The 21,340-nt window shown below is 39.0% G+C and overlaps 3 protein-coding genes across 4 annotated transcripts; 2 read left to right on the forward strand and 1 right to left on the reverse strand.

Moving 5' to 3' along the window:
• Nucleotides 1–1,358, forward strand: LOC122646078 (methylecgonone reductase-like). Its single transcript, XM_043839553.1, has 4 exons — nt 1–378; nt 468–708; nt 870–1,049; nt 1,130–1,358. Exons 1-4 carry the CDS (start codon nt 62–64, stop codon nt 1,352–1,354), a joined length of 963 nt encoding a protein of 320 aa, XP_043695488.1. The 5' UTR covers nt 1–61; the 3' UTR covers nt 1,355–1,358.
• Nucleotides 1,359–2,118: 760 nt separating this feature from the next.
• Nucleotides 2,119–3,497, forward strand: LOC122646079 (methylecgonone reductase-like). Its single transcript, XM_043839555.1, has 4 exons — nt 2,119–2,451; nt 2,555–2,795; nt 2,879–3,058; nt 3,164–3,497. Exons 1-4 carry the CDS (start codon nt 2,171–2,173, stop codon nt 3,383–3,385), a joined length of 924 nt encoding a protein of 307 aa, XP_043695490.1. The 5' UTR covers nt 2,119–2,170; the 3' UTR covers nt 3,386–3,497.
• A 2,839-nt stretch (nt 3,498–6,336) lies between these two features.
• LOC122646077 lies at nt 6,337–18,281 on the reverse strand. 2 transcript variants are annotated; one of them, XM_043839552.1, is made up of 13 exons: nt 18,123–18,281; nt 17,962–18,040; nt 17,783–17,870; nt 17,490–17,639; nt 16,983–17,114; nt 11,684–11,834; nt 11,533–11,571; nt 11,375–11,449; nt 10,816–10,875; nt 9,106–9,170; nt 8,380–8,470; nt 7,624–7,767; nt 6,337–6,585 (listed from the first exon to the last, which is right to left on the reverse strand). In XM_043839552.1, exons 1-12 carry the CDS (start codon nt 18,228–18,230, stop codon nt 7,738–7,740), a joined length of 1,068 nt encoding a protein of 355 aa, XP_043695487.1. In that variant the 5' UTR covers nt 18,231–18,281; the 3' UTR covers nt 6,337–6,585; nt 7,624–7,737. The 2 variants fall into 2 exon arrangements, with proteins under 2 accessions (XP_043695487.1, XP_043695486.1); XM_043839551.1 differs by lacking the exon at nt 7,624–7,767.
• Between the last annotated feature and the right edge of the window lie 3,059 nt (nt 18,282–21,340).

Below are 21,340 nucleotides of genomic sequence, written 5' to 3' on the forward strand. Positions count from 1 at the left end.
TTGTTCAAACAAGAGAGTGCTTCCATCTTCCAAAACAATCAATCTCAAACACTCACCAGTCATGGAGAAAGCAGCAGAAGTTATCCCAGAGGTAGTCTTGAACTCTGGACATAAAATGCCATTAATAGGTTTGGGGACAGCAGGTTTCCCTGTCCCTCCAAATCTCATTTCTCATATTGTTGAAGCCATTGAAGTCGGTTATCGACATATCGATACTGCTTCTATCTACGGGACCGAAGAGTCTGTCGGCCAAGCCATAGCCCAAGCACTCGAGAAAGGCCTAATAAAAAGCCGTAGCGATGTTTTCGTTACTTCAAAGTTATGGTGTATAGATGCAGACCATGATCTTGTCCTTCCAGCACTCAAGGAAACACTCAAGTTAGTTTCTTTAATTATTAATCTTCTAAACATATTTTCACTATACAATCTATGATATTTTAAATAGAATTTGATTTATTTTGTTATAGGAAACTTGGGTTAGATTATGTGGATCTCTATTTGGTGCACTGGCCTGTAAAGTTGAAACAAGGAGCAGGCTTCCCTCCTCAAAAGGAGGACATTCTTCAATTTGATATGAAAGGGACTTGGGAAGCCATGGAAGAGTGTTGCAGGCTTGGGTTAGCAAAGTCTATTGGTGTTAGCAACTTCTCCTGCAAGAAACTCTCCCAACTTCTTACTTTTGCCACCATCCCTCCCGCCGTGAATCAGGTATATATAAGGAGAGGGTGCCGAAGGACCTATGTGGAATTATTACTTCTGCCTTTTGCGTGGAACCCCAACAGATATGAGAGATGGTTTTGAGCTCAAAATAGTATCTGTAATGATTTGGTGACTAATTGAAATTTGAAATTTGAAATTTGGGACTTTAGGTGGAAATGAATCCTACATGGCAGCAGAGGAAGCTGAAGGAGTTCTGTAATGAGAAAGGGATCCATGTCAGTGCTTGGTCTCCTCTTGCCGCATATGGAACTTACTGGGGTTCAACTTCAATAATGGAGAATCCAATTCTCAAAGATATTGCCATGGCTAAGGGGAAAACTATTGCACAGGTATTAAACCATACTAACATGTTGAAGCTCTGCAATGAAATTTGTGCTTTTATAATTAAACATCAGTACTGTTTTGACAGATCTCACTGGGATGGATATATCAGCAAGGATCAAGTCCAATTGTGAAGAGCATCAACAAGGATAGGATGAAAGGAAACCTCCAAATATTTGATTGGGAATTTACCCAGGAAGAAATGGATAAGATAAGCCAGATTCCACAGAAAAAGGGATCTCCAGGAGAAATTTTTGTCTCACCAAATGGACCTTACAAGTCTTTGGAGGAACTTTGGGATGGGGAGATCTAACCCCTTTAGATTTGCTACTACTAGTCACAAGGGAATTTGATGATCATTAATGATGAATAAAGCATAAAAAAAATTCTATATTTTTTTTATTCAGATATTCTCCATATAACTATTGTGTAATCTGATCATATTAAGGGACATAATGCCACTTCTCATGCCTCTCCTTCTCTCTCTGTCAAATTCATGCCTCTTTACACATGCGAAGAAGAGGAATTGGTGATAAAATCAGACAGTTTTATCTTTCCAAAATTTCCTCCCCCTCTGTAATTTTTTTACATTTTAAGTCACCAAAAGAATATATTTAAATAATATAAAAATGATGTACAGACCCCATGCAACGATAAAGGTTGCTCTATTGTGACCAAGTGGCCACGGGTTTGAGTATGGAAATAGTCTCTCTGCAAAAACAAAGGTAAGGCTACGTACATTATGACCCTCCCCAGACCCCCCCTAATAGCGGGAGCCTCGTGCACTGGGTACGCTCATTAGCTACCTCCCCTACTCATTTTAATCTTAAATTATACCAAACAGATGCTTCTCTGATCCTCTTTATCACATTGGCCTAACCCATGTATTGTAATATAACAAGTAGTGAAGTGTTGTACTTCACTAGGTATAGTGATGGAGAAGAAAACCCTATTTTTTTAAGTACAAGTTGATGTCAGAAAAATGGTGATCAACTCCAAATTGAAGTCAACAACTACTTGAGACATTAAATGCAATACACTAAATACCAGACCCAGTGAGACTCTTTAACACTTCCATCTTCCTCAACTCTCAAAATCCTGAAAACAGTGAAATCAATTACCAAACAGAATGCCAAACAGAATGCCAGTGATAACCTTTGGAACAGCCTGCAGTCCAATCCCCCCACCAGACTTTCTCATTTCAACTTTCATGGATGCCATCAAGGTCGGTTACAGACACTTTGACACTGCTTCAATCTACGACACTGAAGAGCCCTTAGGCCAAGCCATTGCTCAAGCCCTCCAGCAAGGCCTGATCAAGAACCGCGAAGAAGTTTTTGTTACTTCAAAACTGTGGTGCTCTGATGGACACCCTAATCTTGTTCTTCCAGCACTCAAGAAAGCACTCAAGTTACTATCCCTTACTGAAATTTTAGCTATCAGTATAAATGCTTGAAATGTCCAAAATTTTTGCATATACTTAGTAGGAATTGTTTGTTTCATGTTTTGATAGGAAACTTGGGCTAGACTATGTGGATCTCTATCTGATACATTGGCCAGTGAGATTGAAAGAAGAATCTAGCTTCTATTTCAAGAAGGAAGATCTACTTCCATTTGATATGAGAGGGACATGGGAAGCCATGGAAGAGTGCTCTAGACTGGGTTTAGCAAAGTCAATTGGGGTCAGCAACTTTTCCATCAAGAAGCTCTCCCAACTTTTAGCTCATGCAACTATCCCTCCTGCAGTGAATCAGGTATGTAACTAATACCCACCAAGATTTTGACCTGAAATCATCTGTTGATGATAGTGATGATGAGAAGGTTGAAATTGCATCAGGTACAAATGAATCCTTCATGGAAACAGACAAAGCTGAGGAAGTTCTGCTCTGAGAATGGGATTCAAGTGAATGCAGGGTCTTCTTTGGGAGCAACTGGGACTTTTTGGGGTTCCTGTGTAATCATGAAGAGTCCAATCCTCCAAGATATTGCCAAGGCAAAGGGGAAGAGCGTTGCACAGGTATTAAAAACCTCCCAACACTTAAAAACAGAGTTATATGTAGTGAAGGCTGTTTATTAGCACTGTGTACAGTTTTTTCTAGTTTGAGAAGAGCTCTGTGTGCAGATTTCACTGAGGTGGATATATGAACAAGGAGCGACTCCAATTGTGAAGAGTTTCAACAAGGAAAGGATGATAGAAAACCTCCAAATCTTCAACTGGGAACTTAGTAATGAAGAACTTGATAAGATTAACCAAATCCCACAATGCAGGGGATTTACAGGAGAAGTGTTTATATCACCACAAGGGCCTTACAGGTCAATTGAAGAACTCTGGGATGAGCTCTAAAATCTTGCATCTCCATTTGGGAATTTCACCACACAAACAAGTATGGATCTTGCTAAAACAGTATTCAGTGGTAATGAAGACCAGAAACTACTCATGTTGTTCAATTCCTCTCTCCCCCACCCCCCCTCTGCCCCCTTTCTTCTTGAAATCTTGTTCGCAAGTTAACTAAGTAGTAAATGTTTCTTCTTCTGAAATTTTCAAATTCCCTCTTACATTCAGAAGTAAAAATGGTTTGATTGACAAAGTTACTTGTTTTTTTGCCGTATTATTCGGGAGGACAAAGCTGGACTTCCAGTTTTTCGTATGTAATTTTGATTTTTAGTTTCTGTGATGGAAAAGGGTGAGGTGATTTGGTTTCGAGTAGAGAGTGGTTTTTTCTCCATGGGTTGGGGTAAGGCGGGTTGTCCCCCTTGTTCTTATTGATTTTATATCTTAGTAACATTTAGGGGCTTCCTTGGATCCCAGATAATATTCGGGTTAAAACAACTAAGGTAGTTGTTGGGTAAATCTCATCATCCTCAGGAGGGGTCATTGCAGTCACCTAATTAAGGAGGTGGTAATTCAGGTTAATAAAGATAAGTTGCTTGTAAGGAAGAGTACTGTGTTCTTATTCCATTTGAGTGTCTTCTCAATTGTAAGACAGTAGCACCTTCAGTTCCAGGCTATTCTTTCAGCTCCAACTTTTGATACTTGGGGAGCTTTCAAAACAATAGCACATGTATGTCTATAAAATACTGTAAACACTACTACTAAAACTTGTTGACCAGCTAAGTTTGCATGTCTTCAAGGGTAAGACAGTCATTCTGGGTCAAATGGTCAAACCCATTGGACTAGCTTATTCCCTGAATGATGCATAGACCTCCAAATAGCCTTTAGAAATTTGAAGGGGCACCTGTTCAAAAGGCCTTAGGTATGTCTCTTTTTTTTTTTTGTGGGGTTAGGGGGGTGGGGAGGGGTGTAGGAGTGGTGGGCACTCAGGTCTATGTGGTCCACTCTGGATCTTAAGGGCATCTAATTCCAATGTGCTCTCTCTCTCTCTCTCTCTCTAAAATAAAAAAATACAAAAAACAGCACATATGAATAATCAAATTAGAAAAACTATCCACTTAAGTCCATAAATCCAGTGGGGCTTCCAAATCATAGTCAACCATTTTAGGGTATCCACTGGGCCAAAACTTGCCCAAGAGAGAAGTGGGGACCATTCATAGGCTAAACTACCAATGATTTCTTTCTTTTCTGTTTTTTAAGTTTCTTTTAAGCCCCTTAAGACCTAAACTTGACACTCATTGGTTAGGAACCATGAGACTCATGTGAGCTATTGCAGGGTAGGAATTGCTGCCAACCACTAAGTCAAGAGGAACATGGTTGGCACTTTGAAACTGCAGAGGAAAACTGGGACCAGTTCCAGCCTGCACGGGGTGTTATAATAACACTGGGAAGTCCAGGCTGAAGGGAAGGCTTCTATGCACATGCAACATTGTATCCTCTAAATCAGAGACCGTATCTCTGACTTTGGGATCCACATGTAAGAATCTCATATTTCCATACATGCCCTACCCCAAAAACTGGAAGCCCTAGGTATGGCAGCTGAACTTTAAAACAAGAAATCCAAATTAAATTAAGTATTTTACCAGCTAAGCTCATTTGGAGTAGAAGAACCCCAAGGGTGTAGCTTAGTTGGCAAGGGAGCGTGCCTAAACCAACATACGTCCTGAGTTCAACTCCCCTACCCCCTTGGGGCCAGCCCCGCGGCTTCTATGGTTCCCATAGGATCCAGTGCTGACCCGGTGTGCATGTGTAGAGGTGTATGTGCGTTCCCGGGGACCAATCAGGCCAAAGGTCCGGACACCCTGTTAACCCCCCAAAATTTTTTTTGGAGTGGATGGACATTTGGGTCCTTGATCCAAGAGTAACAGATTCTATAATAGGCATTATCATCCAGCATTTGATTCATCCTGTCATCTTCCCTAATTTGCCCTGTACTTTTGATGGGGATATCTTCGAGAGTGAAACTTCCAGAACTATACCATCCAATACCCAGCTTCTATTTGGTTCTGAAAGAAGATCTAGAAATATTTGTAAGGTTATACAAACCTTTAAAACTTTTTTTGTAGCGTTTCTAACTACCACCAGCAACAGAGATAAACAGGTACAGTGTATCCTACGGAAGAGCTGAAGGCTAGAAAGAACATATAACATGACAGTTGCAGATGAATGGGTACCATTGTAGAAATTTAGGGGCATTGCAATAAACAGTTTTTATGGAGGTGTATGTCAAGCAACAATGAAATGATTGAATTTAGCAGTGATGAGGATGATGAAATGTAAAAGTGGCTAGACCAGGAAGTACAGAACAAAAAATGAATATATTTGAGGAATCTTTGTGGTTTCACCAATAAGTGACAAGATAGTTACATTAGGAAAAAGTTATTAAGACAAAGGACAAAATTGATTAAGAAGGTTCTGCCATGTGCAACAAAGACCAACAAATACAGCTATTAGGAGCTATAAAGGTTCATTTGGAATGCTGGAGTTGCAAAAATGACAAGGAAAAGTCTGAAGATGAACAGGGTATGTGTGTTTTGAGGAAAAAACATGTCTTCAGTGTGGAATCACAAAAAGGATTCATTCAGCTAAATCCAATTAGTTGGGATGACGCTGACTTGAGTTAAGCTGATGGCTTGATCAAAAGGCAGTAACTGACACAGAATAAGAGTCAAAAAAACAATAGCTTAGCCACAATGCCACATTCAATTTTACCTCAGCCGAAGTTGCATTTGAACAAGTGACCTTATATCTGCCATGAGAGAAAAAACCTACATGGTGACCTATCTCACACAAGGTTTCCAAGGAAAAACAAAAAAAAATATACCGAGTGAAACCCATTATCAGTTTCTCTATATTCAAAATCAATATGGGGACTAATGAATTTAATAGTTCCAAATCAACAATTCACTCAAAAATTAACTTGTGCGAGTCTACATTAACGTGTAGGCAAATACATTCAAGTAGTCTGAATAGCTGAGCTAAGGACATTCTCTGAAAAATTTCCTTTGACCAGCTTTATCTGATGTTCATATTTACATCCATATAAATATCCTCAAATATAGTACAGATATTTTGGAGGTTTCAGCTAGCCATTTGAGTGCAAGTGTAGACATTAATCAACCGATATTATTCACTTTGTTAACTTGCAAAGCCTGCAAAAGATAAGAACTTTCGTGATCAAAGATAAGAATCTATGAAACTATTAATTGCAACAGAAATTCATGAACCTATGAGGATATATTTTGACGGAACACAACTTCATTATAAAGAAATGATAACTACATACGTTCAACTAAAGAACAAAGACAAGGAGGATATAATGTATCCAAAGAAGATATTCTTAGATTTCAAAACCCTTCAAATGTTAATATAGCCAAAGAAAATGCTTCTCAATTCCAGAGCCAGGTTGGAATTCATTACCAGTATAAAGTTGGAGGTTAAATTGGAGTACAAGACAACACCATTGTTCATATCCATATAATAGGCCAGTAAGTGATGTAATAAAGACACATTGTTGAAACAGAATTGTGTTTAATGAAGGTTTCAACGTGAACAGGTATAAAAGATCCATCCCATATTCTTTTTTTTTTCATTCCTTTTCTTCTTGACAAGTAAAATAATAGGATCAAACTGGAAAAATCCAGCCTCCTCTTAAAGAAAAGGGGGGTTAAAAAATCACAAAGCCTACTAAACTGTATAAAGCCACTCGAAAGAGATATACAAGTGAAAGTGCAAATTTAAAAGTTCACGAAGTAACTCCCAATAATTCAACTATTTAAACAAAATATCATCCATTGACATAGGCCAAGAGCAACGTAAAACCTACCCAAGAACAAGCTTGCTGGACTTTCCAGACAGCAGGACCATTGATACTTGATCCCAAAGACATGAGGATCTTAACAATATCAGATTAAACAAAGATTAAATCCAACATACTAGACCAAACAAGTAATTCAACAAGCTATAAGCCAAATTGGTATATGAAGTATTAAGGAAGATATGACCCAGTCACTTGACTCAACCATGGGTATTTGCTGCAAGTTTCTTTTCCCCTATTCTAAATTCAAATTAGTATATTCTCAAGTTGTGATGACAACAATTTAGTGCTATATTAAGATATGCAGAATGTAATCAGAATGATTGCCATGAAGCTAGATGATCGATAAACAAAACATAGGTGAAAAAAGTACCTTTGTTATCAATGCAGAGCAGAATAAGAACCAGTAGGAGTTGCCAACCATCCGCTTAAAGAACAAAATAGTGCAAACTTTCGAGGAAACTAAACTGATAGGTCGTCATCAGTTTTACACCTTATAAGTGCGAGTGATGCGGATCTGTGTAAACAGTAAAGATGTAATAGTGTCTATAAGAAAAGATATATAGAGTTAATCAAACCCAAATGTCAAGTCCTGACTATCTTCTGGAGCCCAACTAACCATTGGGTGGCATCAAGGAGCTACAATCGATAAAAAATTTCCATTCATTATTTTTGTATGAGAATATCAATATACTCAAAAAGTTAATGGGCTCAGGTTCGATTTTTCTGAGCTGATTACCATTCTTCAATAGAGACCCGAGACCACCAACATGAATAAGCCCACAGCCAAAACATAAAGGGCGTACCCAATGCACGAGGATCCCGCCACTGCGGGGTCTGGGGAGGGTCATAATGTACGCAGCCTTACCCTGCTTTCACAGAGGCTATTTCCAGACTCAAACCCGTGACCACTTGGTCACAATGGAGCAACCTTACCGTTGCACCAAGGTCCACAGCCAAAACATGATGACCATAAATCTAATGGATGGACCAAAGGACACTTTTTGGCTTGGATTCATGCTACATTTGACAGATTATAGAACATAAATCAAGCTAAACATCCACCAACAAAGGGCACCTACAGAACAACCCTTCCATAGGCCATTAGGTCCTCTCATGAACAAGTTACCTGTGCAAATGCATAAATTGCACGAAGAATTCTAGCATAATCAGTTCCAAGCATTTGGATAACAACGTCTGCCAGAAATGTTCCCCACAGCCTGCTCACAACACCCAAGGAAAAGTTTTGGTCATGTTTGATGAAAAATAAACTTCCGAAAATTAAAAGAAAATATACAATGAGAAAATAAGACATTCACCAAAATAAGTAAGAATCAAGAAACAAAGTAAAACCATGGCTAGAAACATAATAACTCCGAGTACAAAAGCCACCGAACAGGATAAAAGCACCTAAGACCAGGCCACAAAAACCAGAGGCAACCCCGACACTGCCAACCAAACTATAAAAAAAAGAAATCTTCCATATATGAAACTAAAGAATAAAAAGATATCCAAAGGACCAAAGCAGTATTTGGATATTCTGGCAGTAAGATTAAGACATTATAGCTGCTTTTCTATATCAATGACATGTTGACGTTTAAAACATTACAAAGCATTGCCAACAAAAAAATTTTGAGCCAAATAAATTAATTACTTTCTTACAACCACAAGAATCCCCATATAAAATTAATAAACATATTTAGTGTCCATTAACACTCAACCCATGTTTTTAATGACCATTTGAGCATGAAAGCTTACATCTCTTCACTCATAAAAAGAATCAAAGATTAGATTTTCACAGTAAGAAGTTACATATTAATTCATAAAAATAGCAATGGAGTAGAAGAGCCTCTACATTGGTCCAAGTAGCATCATCATGCTTCTAAGCCCCAGATATCTGGAAGCAGCTCCTGCAAAACCCTGACAACAGTAAACAGTAAGAAATTTGTTTTAGTCTACAGCAACAAAACTATTAAGCAGTCTGAAGGAGTAGAACTAATATTGACTATCTACCAAACAGTCAAATTTTTATGTAACTTGCTTTTATCACCATGAGCTGATGGCAAAGAATTATATCAAATTTATTGCTGTAAAATCAGTTTTTAATTTTTATAATAAAAATTGGATTTTGATATAAATAAAGGAAGAGGTTTTCCTGGATGGCACATCCACCATGTAATCTATGAACGGACACCTAGTTGTGCCACATGGCATGTCAAACGGGGCTGAAGTTTTTTGAACAGATTGACCCCAAAGTCTCCTGCTCACATGTCAAGTTTCAGCCCAAATGGAGTAGGCCAAATGGAAAAACAAAGCAGCGAAGACTTGGGACTATTGAGAGGGTGACCGGCAATGCTTGAACTACCAAGAGGGTGCATGTGAATACATGGTAGGGTATGTGATTGAATTTGAGTCTGAAATTTGACATGTGGACAATCCAGACTATTCTCTCGATTTCCAACAGTTGGAATTGCCACATCACCCTTTCAAATGGCACAACTAGGTGTGCAGTCCATAGATTCATAGTGGATGGACCATCCAGGAAACATTTATCATAAATAATATTCTAAAAAGTATTGCTTTTATTAGAAAAACTGAAAACAAATAATGTTATGACTACAAGAATGCAATGGTTAGATATAGAGTTTTTAAACAATAAATATTAAGAAAAAACTAGACTCATAATTTGTTCAATATTTGCCATGAATGTGACTAAAGATGACCCTTCGTGAATATGAGAAGTACCTTTCACACAAAAACAATTACCAATACATACACTTTTTTTTGGTAAAAATATCAATACTCTAGTTAATGCCAAGTCCTATCCATCAAACTCCCATGGTTATTGAGTGATTAGTGGACACGGCCTCAAGGATAACCTTGTCAAATGACTTAGAGATGGAAGAAGAGTTTCATTTTAGAATTGAACATGGCTGGAGATTTTCTCTTCTTTCTCTTTTATCCTTTCTCCCCTAATTCTCTCCAATCTTTGGACCACTCAACAGAATTTTCTCTCTTGCTTTATCTCCTTTTCTCTTCTAATCGATAGCCTTCTCTTTCTTCTCATTCTTCTGCCGATTTGTTTTAATTTCAGACACTTGCTTTTAGGAAAGATTTTATCACTTCTCTCTCACCATACCACCCAGCGACCATCACTTTCTTCTGTATTCCCATCGATTCTCAATTATTTGGGATTTTTATTTTCAGGTTTTAATTCTGAAGTCAGTTGTTAATACCCTGTAGTTACACCATCTTTAAATTTGGCTGTTAGATCGAAGATCAGATCTGAGCAATCTTAACCATCAGATCTAAATTTTTCATCTTATTTCATTAGTGGGCCCATTACCAGACCAATTAGATATGATAGATCCATCTCTCTTCCCCAAAAAAATAGCACTACGGATACATGTAGACACCCATACCAGTGCCATGTTGCTGCCCACCTCACAGCCCACATATGCAGAACAAGGGGCTACTGCAGTATGTAGGTATCATTGTTCAATACCAATTGAAGCATATTAAAGTATTAACCCACAAATTTAAAATAAAAAAAAAAAAGAATTACCTGTCTTGCTGCAAGCAGGGCTGCTCTTGACTCAAGGTTAAGAGCTGCCATCCGTCCACCCTGTAACCCAAGCAATTATAGAAGGCCTGTTAATCCATCTATCCCAAAAGACAGCTTGAGCCAATGCAATAGATGGAAAAGTGAACCACATGTACAGGTGCAACATATGTGAGAAACAGGAAATTACAGAGCTTCTAACTGCAAAACTTCTTGCATGCAGAAACTGGCTACAGAAGACATACACGGAATAAAAAAACTAGAAAATGAGAAACTTCAGCCTACCAAACTACAAATAGGTAATGGCTTTATTCATTTATCACCACATAAAAAAAATAAAAATAAGAAAATGAACACTACAGTTTGTAATGATGCGAGATCCAGGTCACTGTTGACAGGCCCAAAGACACCACCTTCACCTATCGGTGTCCCCCTCGCTTCTTTGTTCAGTGTGCCCATTAACATCCCTGTCAGAGGAGCAAGAGGGACACTTTGGTAAAGGTGGTGTCCTGGGCAAGTCCACGCTGGTCTGGATCCAGGCTCTTGGAATGATAGCTTGTACCTTTGCAACAAGTTCATGCTTTATTTGATAGTTGGCAGCTTCTAATAGCATCTTCCCCGATAAGCCCTTTGCTAACTACCACAAAAAAGAAACAAAATTACAAACCCATAACCAGGGAAAAATAATTAAAATGAAAGGCATGTAGGTAGTTCTTATACCAACTGAAAGATCCTTGCCAGTGTAAGCACACCACCACCCTTAACAAGAAAAAAGACGAAGACGACGAAATAAAGAGCAGGTTGAGTTAGAAATGACTATGAGGATGACGTAATCATAAGACTGTTAATAGTACAGAGAAATGACCAGAACCTTCAAAAACGTTGACTGGAGCTCTGCAGCCCCAACTTTTAAAGCAGCAAGGGCTTGAACCTTCCATTGACTGAGTCCAAGTTCTAGGCTACCATGACTTCTGGAAATCTTAGAGCTTTCCAAGGAGCATGGAATGGTGCCTGATTCGTGACTGCAAATAGCACATGATGGGTTTCAAGCCATCAAGAAAATGAATAATATATTTGCTGACAAAAGAAAACTGTTCATGCATTTACAAGGAACTCATGGATTCACTAGAAACAAATTTTTTTCCACCTTATTTCCACTCAAAAAACCCTTCACTTCTTTTCTTTTTAAATTCTCATTTTTCACTTCATTTCACTAATGAAATTTTCTCACACTTCAAAGTTCAAACTAAACAGGGCCTAAAAGAATGATAAAAAACATGGAATTATCAAGCAAAGTTGGAAACGAAAAGATCAACTCCTAAATATGGATAAATGAAAAATGAATGAGATCAGGCCATATAATAGCCGGATAAGGTTCCTGCTGCATGGCCCACTCTTTTGCCATGTGGATTGATAACCATTGAATAGATGAATCCTATGGATAGGCCACATATCAAATTTGGTGGCCTATCACAATAGTATTGATGTTGATTGACTAAGGAAGAAGAGAAGATGGACCAGCCAGCCCATTGAACCAAGCAACCCATTCTGGCCAGCTAGCATAGGCCCAAGCCTAAATGGTCTTCATGCGTCAGACTTAGGCCCAACACTACATATTAAGTTGTCTATGCGTGGGGGATTATTAGAAGATCTTATTAGTTGGGTGGAGAGGTAAGGAGTGCCGAGGAGATCGAGATTGTCCCCTACTGACGTTAGGTGTGAAAGAGACTTATTTTATCTGAATTCTCAATACCGTTATGGTGTATGAGGTTGTGTATTTATAATTGAAGATTACAAGAGTTTACAATGTACATTACTTGAGGAATACTCAAAGTAGAGATAAGGCAAAAGCCGTGGCTATTCTTTAGGAGTTATCCTGGAGATAATCCATTTGAGTTTGTGTCCTCTGAGGCTCTGAGGACTCTTGCTGTGACGTGGATGACCCATCTTGTAACAACCGAGGTGTTACTCTATCACACCCCCTCAAGCATAACAGGAATTCTTGAACTATGAGCTTGTCCCTTATGTGCTTGAACCTTGAATGTGAGAGCGGTTTAGTCATAATATCCGCCGTCTAATCTTGGGTAGTGATGTAGCGAACATCCAAGACCTTGTTGGAGACTTGATCACGTACAAAGTGATAGTCAACTTCAACATGCTTCGTCCTGGCATGAAGAACCGGATTGGCTGCCAAGTATGTTGCCCCGATATTATCACACCAAATCAGCGGTGGATATTGCAGCTTGCATCCTAGATCACGTAGCAAAAACTGGAGCCATATGATTTCTGAAGCCGTGTTGGCCAGGCCCTTATACTCGGACTCGGTGCTAGACCGTGCAACCGTTGGTTGCTTTTTGGAGCTCCAGGAGATCAGATTTGGGCCCAAATAGACACAATACCCATTGGTTGATTTTCTATCATCAGGGCATCCAGCCCAGTCTGCATCAGTGAAAGCAGTGAGCTCAAACTTTGAAATGGGGCGGATAACAATACCATGTGACGTAGTGCCTTTTATATAGCGCATTATGCGTTTGACTGCCATCCAATGATCCAAAGTCGGATTGTGCATGAATTGACAGACCTTGTTCACACAAAAGGAGAGATCAGGTCGAGTTAACGTCAAGTATTGGAGAGCCCCAACTGTACTGCAATATAGAGTCGCATCTGGAAATAATGGACCAGCGTCCTTGGCTAGTTTGGAGCCTGAAGTGGCCATGGGAGTGGAGCAGGGCTTGCAATCGACCATGGCCGGTGTTGTATTTACTACACGTTAGTAGCAGTCACTATTTTAGAAGTTGTTTGTATTTTGTAATATCTCTAGAAGTTAGATCTTAGATTAATATAAGTTTCTATTTTAAAATTGTAATATTTTGTAGGGGGATTCCTCCGCACAAGGGGGTCCCTAGTTGCTGTTATTAATTAAAAAGGGGGCAGCTACCACCCAAAGAATTTTTGAGACTGAAAAAAAAAGATTGGCTTAATGCCTTTTGTTTGCTGTGAGAGACAATGGTGGGGGTGAGAGACCCTACCGGCTGGTGAGAGGCCTAGGTCATATCCGCTCTTCTTCCATTCCATTTTCTTCCATTTTCTTCTTTTCTGGTTTTGAAATCTTCATACTTTTGTTACACTGCTTCTTGTTACTGTGGTGCTTTCTAGACCTTGCTTTATTGCTGATTAGAAGGCTATTGGTCATATAAACTGTTGGGCACATGTAGTTATTGCATCTGAATATTCCTGCTGATTAATAGAGGGCTAGCGGTTCTCTGTTTTGGAAGTTTTCTGGAATGCTACTTCAAATACTGGTATTCCATCATCTGATCCTTGGACTGCTATGAAACTTTGGGGTTTCCAAGAGGTAATACTATATGCTGCCACTGACCTTATCTAGAGTCTGCTCTGATCTGTGGTTAGAAAGTCGCAGGTAGTTACTAATTCTGCTACTTGGTAACTAATTCTGTGTTGCTGCTGAACTGAGGAATCCAGCCATCGGATTGAGTGAATTTTTGAAAACTTAGAGGTCAGTTCCAAGTAGCCTAGTATGATATCGAGTAGAGCTGATTGGAGGGAAAGGATACAGGTAGCTGACCCCAGTTAGTTGGAGTATGATTGAATTGTAGTTGTTGTTCTGTAACTTGTGTTCCTTTTCTTTTTACTGTTATTATTAATATTTTGTCTTTGCAAGGATCCATGTAGCCGACCCCATTTAGTTGGGATAAGGCTGAGTTGTTGTTGTTGTTAGAGGTCTGTTCCAGCAGTACCATTGACCTAAAGTTGTGTCATAACAGGCCTGCCGATAGTGATCTATGTATGGTTGTTGTTTTCTGTTGTTAGTTGCTATTTTCTATGCTTCTATTGCTCTATTTAATCTGTTCGTTGGATTACCTTGGGTTTGGTATATGGTGTTCGGATTATAGAGCGGGTGATCTGTTGTTAATTTGATGGTGAGTTGCTGTGTTGATAGAAATAGCTAGGTTACTAATTCTGAAACCTAGTTGCCATTTTGGTGATCATACAATATCCCTCCCTTCTACCATTGGATTGGGATCAACTTTTGAGGTATTAAAACCCTTAGGGAGACCTATTAATACTATAACTTGGGGCTGATCAGACATCGTGTGGGAGCTATCATCAGTTTACTTTGCTGTTTGTTTCCATATGTGATTCTGCCAGTGGGAAGATGTTAGCTTGAATCCAACATTTATGGGATTTTCCCCTTGTTTTGTTTTCTATGCATTGCCATTTTTTTAACAGAATTGACTTATTCAGCCAATTTTCAAAGCCTTACACTAACACATGGCAATGCTGGATTGAGCTGAAAATCAACCCAAGGTAAGATAATGATGTGGAATACGAATCCACACATTTTGAAGGCCACCAAGAATTGCAGGTAGGCAGAAAGCACAAAGAAGCAGGAAGCCATTACAACTGCCAAGCAGGATGGATCCCCAACCCAAATGAAAACTTTGGTTTTAAAATTCATAAATTACTTCCAAAATGATGAATTGTTATGTTCATTGGTGCTTTACAGAGGTCCAACAATTCTCCAATAAGTCTGACCATCTTAATTCTGCAGCGTGTGACTCTCTTGCCTCTCTCTATTTTTCTCTGTTCAGTACCTTGTTTTCTTTCCTAATCTTACCAGCTATTGTGGTCATGATAACCCCCCACCCCCCAAAAATAACTTTTAGGAATAACCAACTGTTTGGAAAGAAGTCAAGAAAGAGTACAAAACAAACCTAAAAAGCAACCTATTCTAGACACTGAAACAACATTTTCGAACATGAAAATACAATCCCAGACAGAACGATCATGAAGAACTGGCTCAAAGCTCATTGAATCTCTCAAGGCAACTTCCATGGTGAGAACATCAGCAACATATGAGTCTCTCATGTATGCTATTTGATGAGCCTTTCCCATGAGATGAGGGTGTCCACAAGGACCACTGCCCGATCCACAAACTAACCAAACAATAACACTCGATGAATCCTATGAACCTAGTATCCGGACAACCGTTGCTCCTTCCCTAGATACCTGTGACCAGACTTTTCCGAACCCCAAAAACTGTCTCAAAGGCCAAAGCATAGACTCAGCTCCTTAAATCTAGATCTACTATACCTCATTAATCCCAAATCTAATCCCAACATAATAACTTAAGACTCTATGCTTCCACCATACATCCGTTTGGCATTACTCCACACTTGAAAAGTGGTGAAATGGATTGTTCTAATAAATGGAAAGTAAAATGAAAAGAGAGAGAGAGAGAGAGAAAAGTGAAGATTACTCAAAGTTCAAAAGTTTGAAAGCCTTCTAGTCCAATGTGGGATTTCAAAAATTCTAAGACCCCAGAACAAACTTCTAAATGAAACAACCCAAATATTTAACCACTAAATTTGACAACATCCCAGAATTCTCCAGTGGACGTAACAGAAATATACTGAAATTCATTGGGAAGTCATCTTCGTTGATCTGTTACTAATCAATCATGATATTCAAGTCCTTCTGCTCTTTTGAAATCAAAATCCCCCTGCTCCCCATTGCTTCTTGCAAATTCTCATGAAGGCACAATAAGAAAGGACTACGCACACAACCACAGAGTTACAGATGTGGACAAAATTCAAACAGTGGGCAGGAACTAAAACACACCATCAGATAAGCATCACATAGTGAATACTCCATCATGCCAATACATAAATACACCATCAGGTAAGCATCACATAGTGAATACCCCATCATGACAATACATAAATACACCCTATATTATGAATCCTAATGATGCCAGGTTTGGAGTTGGCAGAATATTCAATGGCAGCAGTACACAGTGTAATGCATTGTTTCAATTAACAAGAAGGATAGCATAAACTGACCCTTCAGAGTACTACGCTTCTGGTGACCAAGGTAGCCAGCAGTCAGCACTAGTTTCTTAAAATAAATAAATATGATCTTTATTACCAACATGAAATACCTCAGTTTAACAAGTATGCCATACGTTCCTCTAACATAAGAGAAATCCTAAAAGCTTAAAATTGATTAGAATCCCAGCAGCTCATTTTGTTTACTTGTCATTGACACCTTTTCAGTATTTTTCATGAAAGATAAGATCTTTTATAAATTCTTGCTACTATATTATTATATCATGCTTCTCCAAATTTCAGTGTTTTTGAGGAAAATACCTAGAGTAATCCTGCAACAGATGAAGAAAGATCTCCACTTCCAGGTCTTCTGTAGGCAGTTTGTTTGAACAAGGGACTCTTAGTTTTCTCCTCACATCGAGCAACACATCCCTGTAAGTAGGTCTCCAACCCCTTCAAAGAATATCATAGGATGAAATCATTTAAATAGAAAATTCCAAATTCCAAAGATTTTAATGCCACAAAGTCAAAATTCCACTGGGCTCATTATCCGATCCATTATAAAAAATAAAAGTAATGAGCATGAGTCCCCAATCTCCATCGTTGTTTTATTCTGCAATTGAACCAGGATTGATAGGAGTTGATAGGAGTTGGTAGCCAGTAGCCAAATTTCCCAATTCACAGGAAAAATGAAACTAGACAAAACTTGGCCATTTCGATTACAACCTTAAAGGCAACCGCCCAAGAAAGAGAACCACTCGATCAACATATTTAGACTAAACCAAGATTTTCAAATCCTTGCTATCATAAGTAAAACAGCTTTACAACCTTAATGTAGATCGTGCATCCGCTGCAAGGAATAGAAATCGCGACTCCAGAAGCTCTGTAAAATATTGACGTTCCTCATAGTCTTCTCCAATCACAATATAGTCATCTTCGGCCCTTTTCGTAAATGATTTTAAAAGCGGACTGAAGTAGCTGAACAGAAACAAAATACAATAAAGTTTAACAAGCCAATATAGCTTCAGTTCAGCATCAACAGGAGAGTCTTCCCTCTTGGAAGTGCAACAACAGCCAATGGGGAAAGAATTTAACTACAAGAAACACACACAAAAATTTACCTCGGACCGAAAAGAATTCTTTCGAGCTCATACAACTCTGAGTCTGTAGCTAGTTCGAGCACTGACCGCAGCTCAGGATCGAAAGGACCTGTAAAATAAATTAAATAAAAAGGGCGAATAATCAACACAATGCGGAATGGGAAAACCAGCAGGTCAGAGAAAACAGCAGAAAAATTCACCACCTGCTCTTTCTGAAATCGCAGCCTGAAGAGAACCCACAAACCCATGACCATGTTTACGCCTACTAGACCTAAGAATCTGCGAATTCGATCCAACAAGAAGCCGACGGTTATGGTTTGTTCTTTTTGAGATTGAAAAGTACTCGGATTTTGAAGCTTACCCATGAAGAAACACCAACTGGGTATCTGAATTTCATGGCTGAGCAAGTGGAGGGAAAGGGATTGTAAGAGAGGGACATGATTAAGGATGTCGGAACTAAAGTAGCCATTCTCTCTGTCCACAGTTGAAAGTTCAACCACAGCTTCGATTAGTCCAACACTTTTCACTCCAACAACAGTGGTTAAGAATTATGTCGGTCTCCCCCTCATCACTCCCAGCATCAAGGGTGTTTCATTTGAGGAAACTCTGTACTCTGGAGTCTGGACTCTGGAGTCTGAAGTGAGGCTGAAGCCGCTGAACTGCTTGATGCCTGAACATACCCCCCGTTGTAATTTCTACAATGTTCAGGGGCATTTCATCTCGCCCAAGAACGATCCTTCATCGATGGTTGGCCTCTCTTTGGGACGGAGAGCACATTCTTTGCGACTCATTTAGCTTTAGATGCACTGGGGAGCCAATCATGCGAACGGATAAAGTATCTCCTGTTCCAAGCATATTTACCATCAAACGTACGGAAAAATAATCTCTCAACCTGGCCCGTTTGTTTGACGGCGAGAATGGAGTGGGAATTTTTTATTTTTTTTTGATAAAAGCACTTTATTTAGAAAATGTGAAAACTCATCGCTATAGGACACATAAATCCATTAATCATGGATCGGAAGTAGGCAACATCATCGTGTACGTTACCCATAGGGCCTTTTTTGTTAGGGAATCAGCATAACTATTAATCTCCATTGGAACAAAATGTCGAATATTATACACTTGTTATCCGATTCAATAATAATCCGATCATAACCTTCAGAAACTGCTTGAAGTAAAGAATGTCGAATTGTTAAAACCTCACCCAAAGCAATATCACCAAAATGCATTGGAATCAACACCGCATGAAGAGGATGACTAGCACAATCATGGTTGATTGTTCCAATATCAACTGCAGACCCATTTAAAGGTAAAGATGCATCACAATTTATTTTCACATGGCCTGGACTTGGCATACTTCAAAATATCGAATCTGTTGAAGCAACAGGTAATGAAATCTGATGTGTATCAGTGGTAGTTTGGGATTTCATAAAATTTCTAAAACCCAAAAGAGAAGACTGGATAACTTCTTGAGGAGTTTATCTACGTCGCCCAAAAACAACATCATTACGGGCTTTCCATAACGTCCAACATATGAAGGTACAAAGCAAAACCACTTCCCGTTTGATCACTTTGTTCGGAGATGCTATAGAATCCCATGCCCGAATCCATTGGGACAAAGAAAGATCATTACCTGATGTTAAAATATGCCTCAATGAACTTCCAAACCATACAGCCCATGCAAAAGGGCATCCAAGTAGAATATGAGAGATTGTCTCCTCATTACCACAATAGTGGCATCCACTATCAACATTGACATTAAAGTGTTGCAAGATTGAATTTTCAAGTGCCACATCAGCAACAAAACATTTAATGTCAAGAACCCTAGAGGTGTCATTTCGGTCGATTCAATTTAGTTTTGGACTTTTGATTTTATGGATTTCGGTGTGAGAATGGGTGAACTTGAAACCATAAGGGAATATTCGATTTCAATTGGTTTAGGTTTTGTTTTAGGTTTGGATTGGTTTTATTATGGTTTTCTCTTAATTGTTTGATATAAGGTTTGGTCCGATTTGTCATGTATATATACATAATTGGAAAAAAGAACTCTGTCCAGGATTGTTGAGTGTGGCCTGTGCCAGCACTCCCATGAGTCTATCTCTCTCCTCCCCATATGAAAAGGCACATCTGCCCCCTTGTTTTGAGGAGGAGAGAGATAGATACATGGGACTGCTGGTGTAGGCTACACTCCCGGACAGAAAACTATTTCCCTACATAATTATAGGGAAAAATATATGTTTCTTTTATAATTTTTGGGTTGATACCGGTTTAGGTTCAGTTATGATCTGATTTTCCATATTCAGTTTCGGTGCTGCCATGTTTTCAACCAATTTCACAATACCCCAATCCAAAGTCCAATAAACCTCGACTTGGATTAGTTTGGATCAGTTTGGTCTGAATTCACCGATTCGGTTCACATTTTGACACCCCTTGAACCCTCTTCAGTTCACTTTTATGCTCTTTGGTTCATACTTGGCCGATTTCCCTATTTACAGGAGAAGCAAGGTCCAACAGAGAACCGACAAGGATTTCTTTGAATTTCATTTAGTTCACATCCCCGTACTCCAAATAAGCCATGGAATACACTGGAAGAAGTGGCCTCACTTTCTCACCCCCTTATTCCCACCCCTACAAAACCCTTGCAAATAAACACAACCTTTGGTAAGGTTCGTTTTCATTTGGTATCCTCTTCCTTAATTTGGATTATATAATGAATGAATGAAACTTGTTCCTTATTTCAAAAGCTCCCGCGTTTAGCAGGGTCTGGGGAGGGTCAAATGTACGCAGCCTTACCCCTGTTTCTAAAGAGGTTGTTTTCAAGACTTGAACCCGTGACCAAGCGTTCAACAAGTGAGCACTTGACCAACGCACCAAGCACGACCTTCGGTTTTCCAAGACAAGAGACGATAAATTGTATCTGTAGAACATGCCATACAGAAGACAAATTGAAGAAGGTTCCATGTCCCCAAATTTTCCGTCAATTTTTATTTTCATGATGAGCAGGTTTTAAAAATGGGGATCTTTCGCAAAACTATTAGTGCATATTTGGGACGATTCTTATCAATTCGTTACCAAATCATAACTGATTCTGATCAGATCCATATCAAAATCTGCTGAAACCATTCTAGATCTCTATTTTTGGCTATGTTAGGTATGTATTCTAGGTTGATTTCGTATTCTGAGATAATAAAAATAACTAATTTTATTATCCAAGAATACAAAATCGACCTAAAATGCATTCCAATAATGCATACCAAACAGAGTCTCAGTTTTTAAACCTTGATGATAGACCATTTTTAACTTATGATGACTGAGCTTCTCTAGATAAAGAAGTTCAACGTCAGGGAATGATCTATATTCTATACAAATATTAATTTTATGGGCAAGGATCAACATGCTGTCAGGTTTTGCCCAATCTCAAGATCTGGCAAGCTCACTGATAAGAATATAAGATCATGGGTTTTTTTTTTTTTTGTCGGTGCAATTCAAGGGCCCACCGGCCATCAACCTCAACAAGACCCCACAAGGAGGCAATGAGGGGACCCACAAGGGGTCAAATATGGTACCCAAAGGCTCCAC

This window comes from Telopea speciosissima, chromosome 11 (assembly GCF_018873765.1).
Source record: "Telopea speciosissima isolate NSW1024214 ecotype Mountain lineage chromosome 11, Tspe_v1, whole genome shotgun sequence".
Taxonomy (NCBI): domain Eukaryota; kingdom Viridiplantae; phylum Streptophyta; class Magnoliopsida; order Proteales; family Proteaceae; genus Telopea; species Telopea speciosissima.

Coding starts and splice junctions, on each gene's coding strand:
- LOC122646078 (XM_043839553.1), top strand. CDS start 62: ATGGAGAAAGCAGCAGAAGTTATCCCAGAGGTAGTCTTGAACTCTGGA. Junction 379..467: donor GCACTCAAGGAAACACTCAA/GTTAGTTTCTTT, acceptor ATTTTGTTATAG/GAAACTTGGGTTAGATTATG. Junction 709..869: donor TCCCTCCCGCCGTGAATCAG/GTATATATAAGG, acceptor TTGGGACTTTAG/GTGGAAATGAATCCTACATG.
- LOC122646079 (XM_043839555.1), top strand. CDS start 2,171: ATGCCAAACAGAATGCCAGTGATAACCTTTGGAACAGCCTGCAGTCCA. Junction 2,452..2,554: donor GCACTCAAGAAAGCACTCAA/GTTACTATCCCT, acceptor ATGTTTTGATAG/GAAACTTGGGCTAGACTATG. Junction 2,796..2,878: donor TCCCTCCTGCAGTGAATCAG/GTATGTAACTAA, acceptor AAATTGCATCAG/GTACAAATGAATCCTTCATG.
- LOC122646077 (XM_043839551.1), bottom strand. CDS start 18,230: ATGGCTACTTTAGTTCCGACATCCTTAATCATGTCCCTCTCTTACAAT. Junction 10,876..11,374: donor AGCATGAACTTGTTGCAAAG/GTACAAGCTATC, acceptor CTTGGGTTACAG/GGTGGACGGATGGCAGCTCT. Junction 9,171..10,815: donor CCCTGCTTGCAGCAAGACAG/GTAATTCTTTTT, acceptor TACTGTTGTCAG/GGTTTTGCAGGAGCTGCTTC.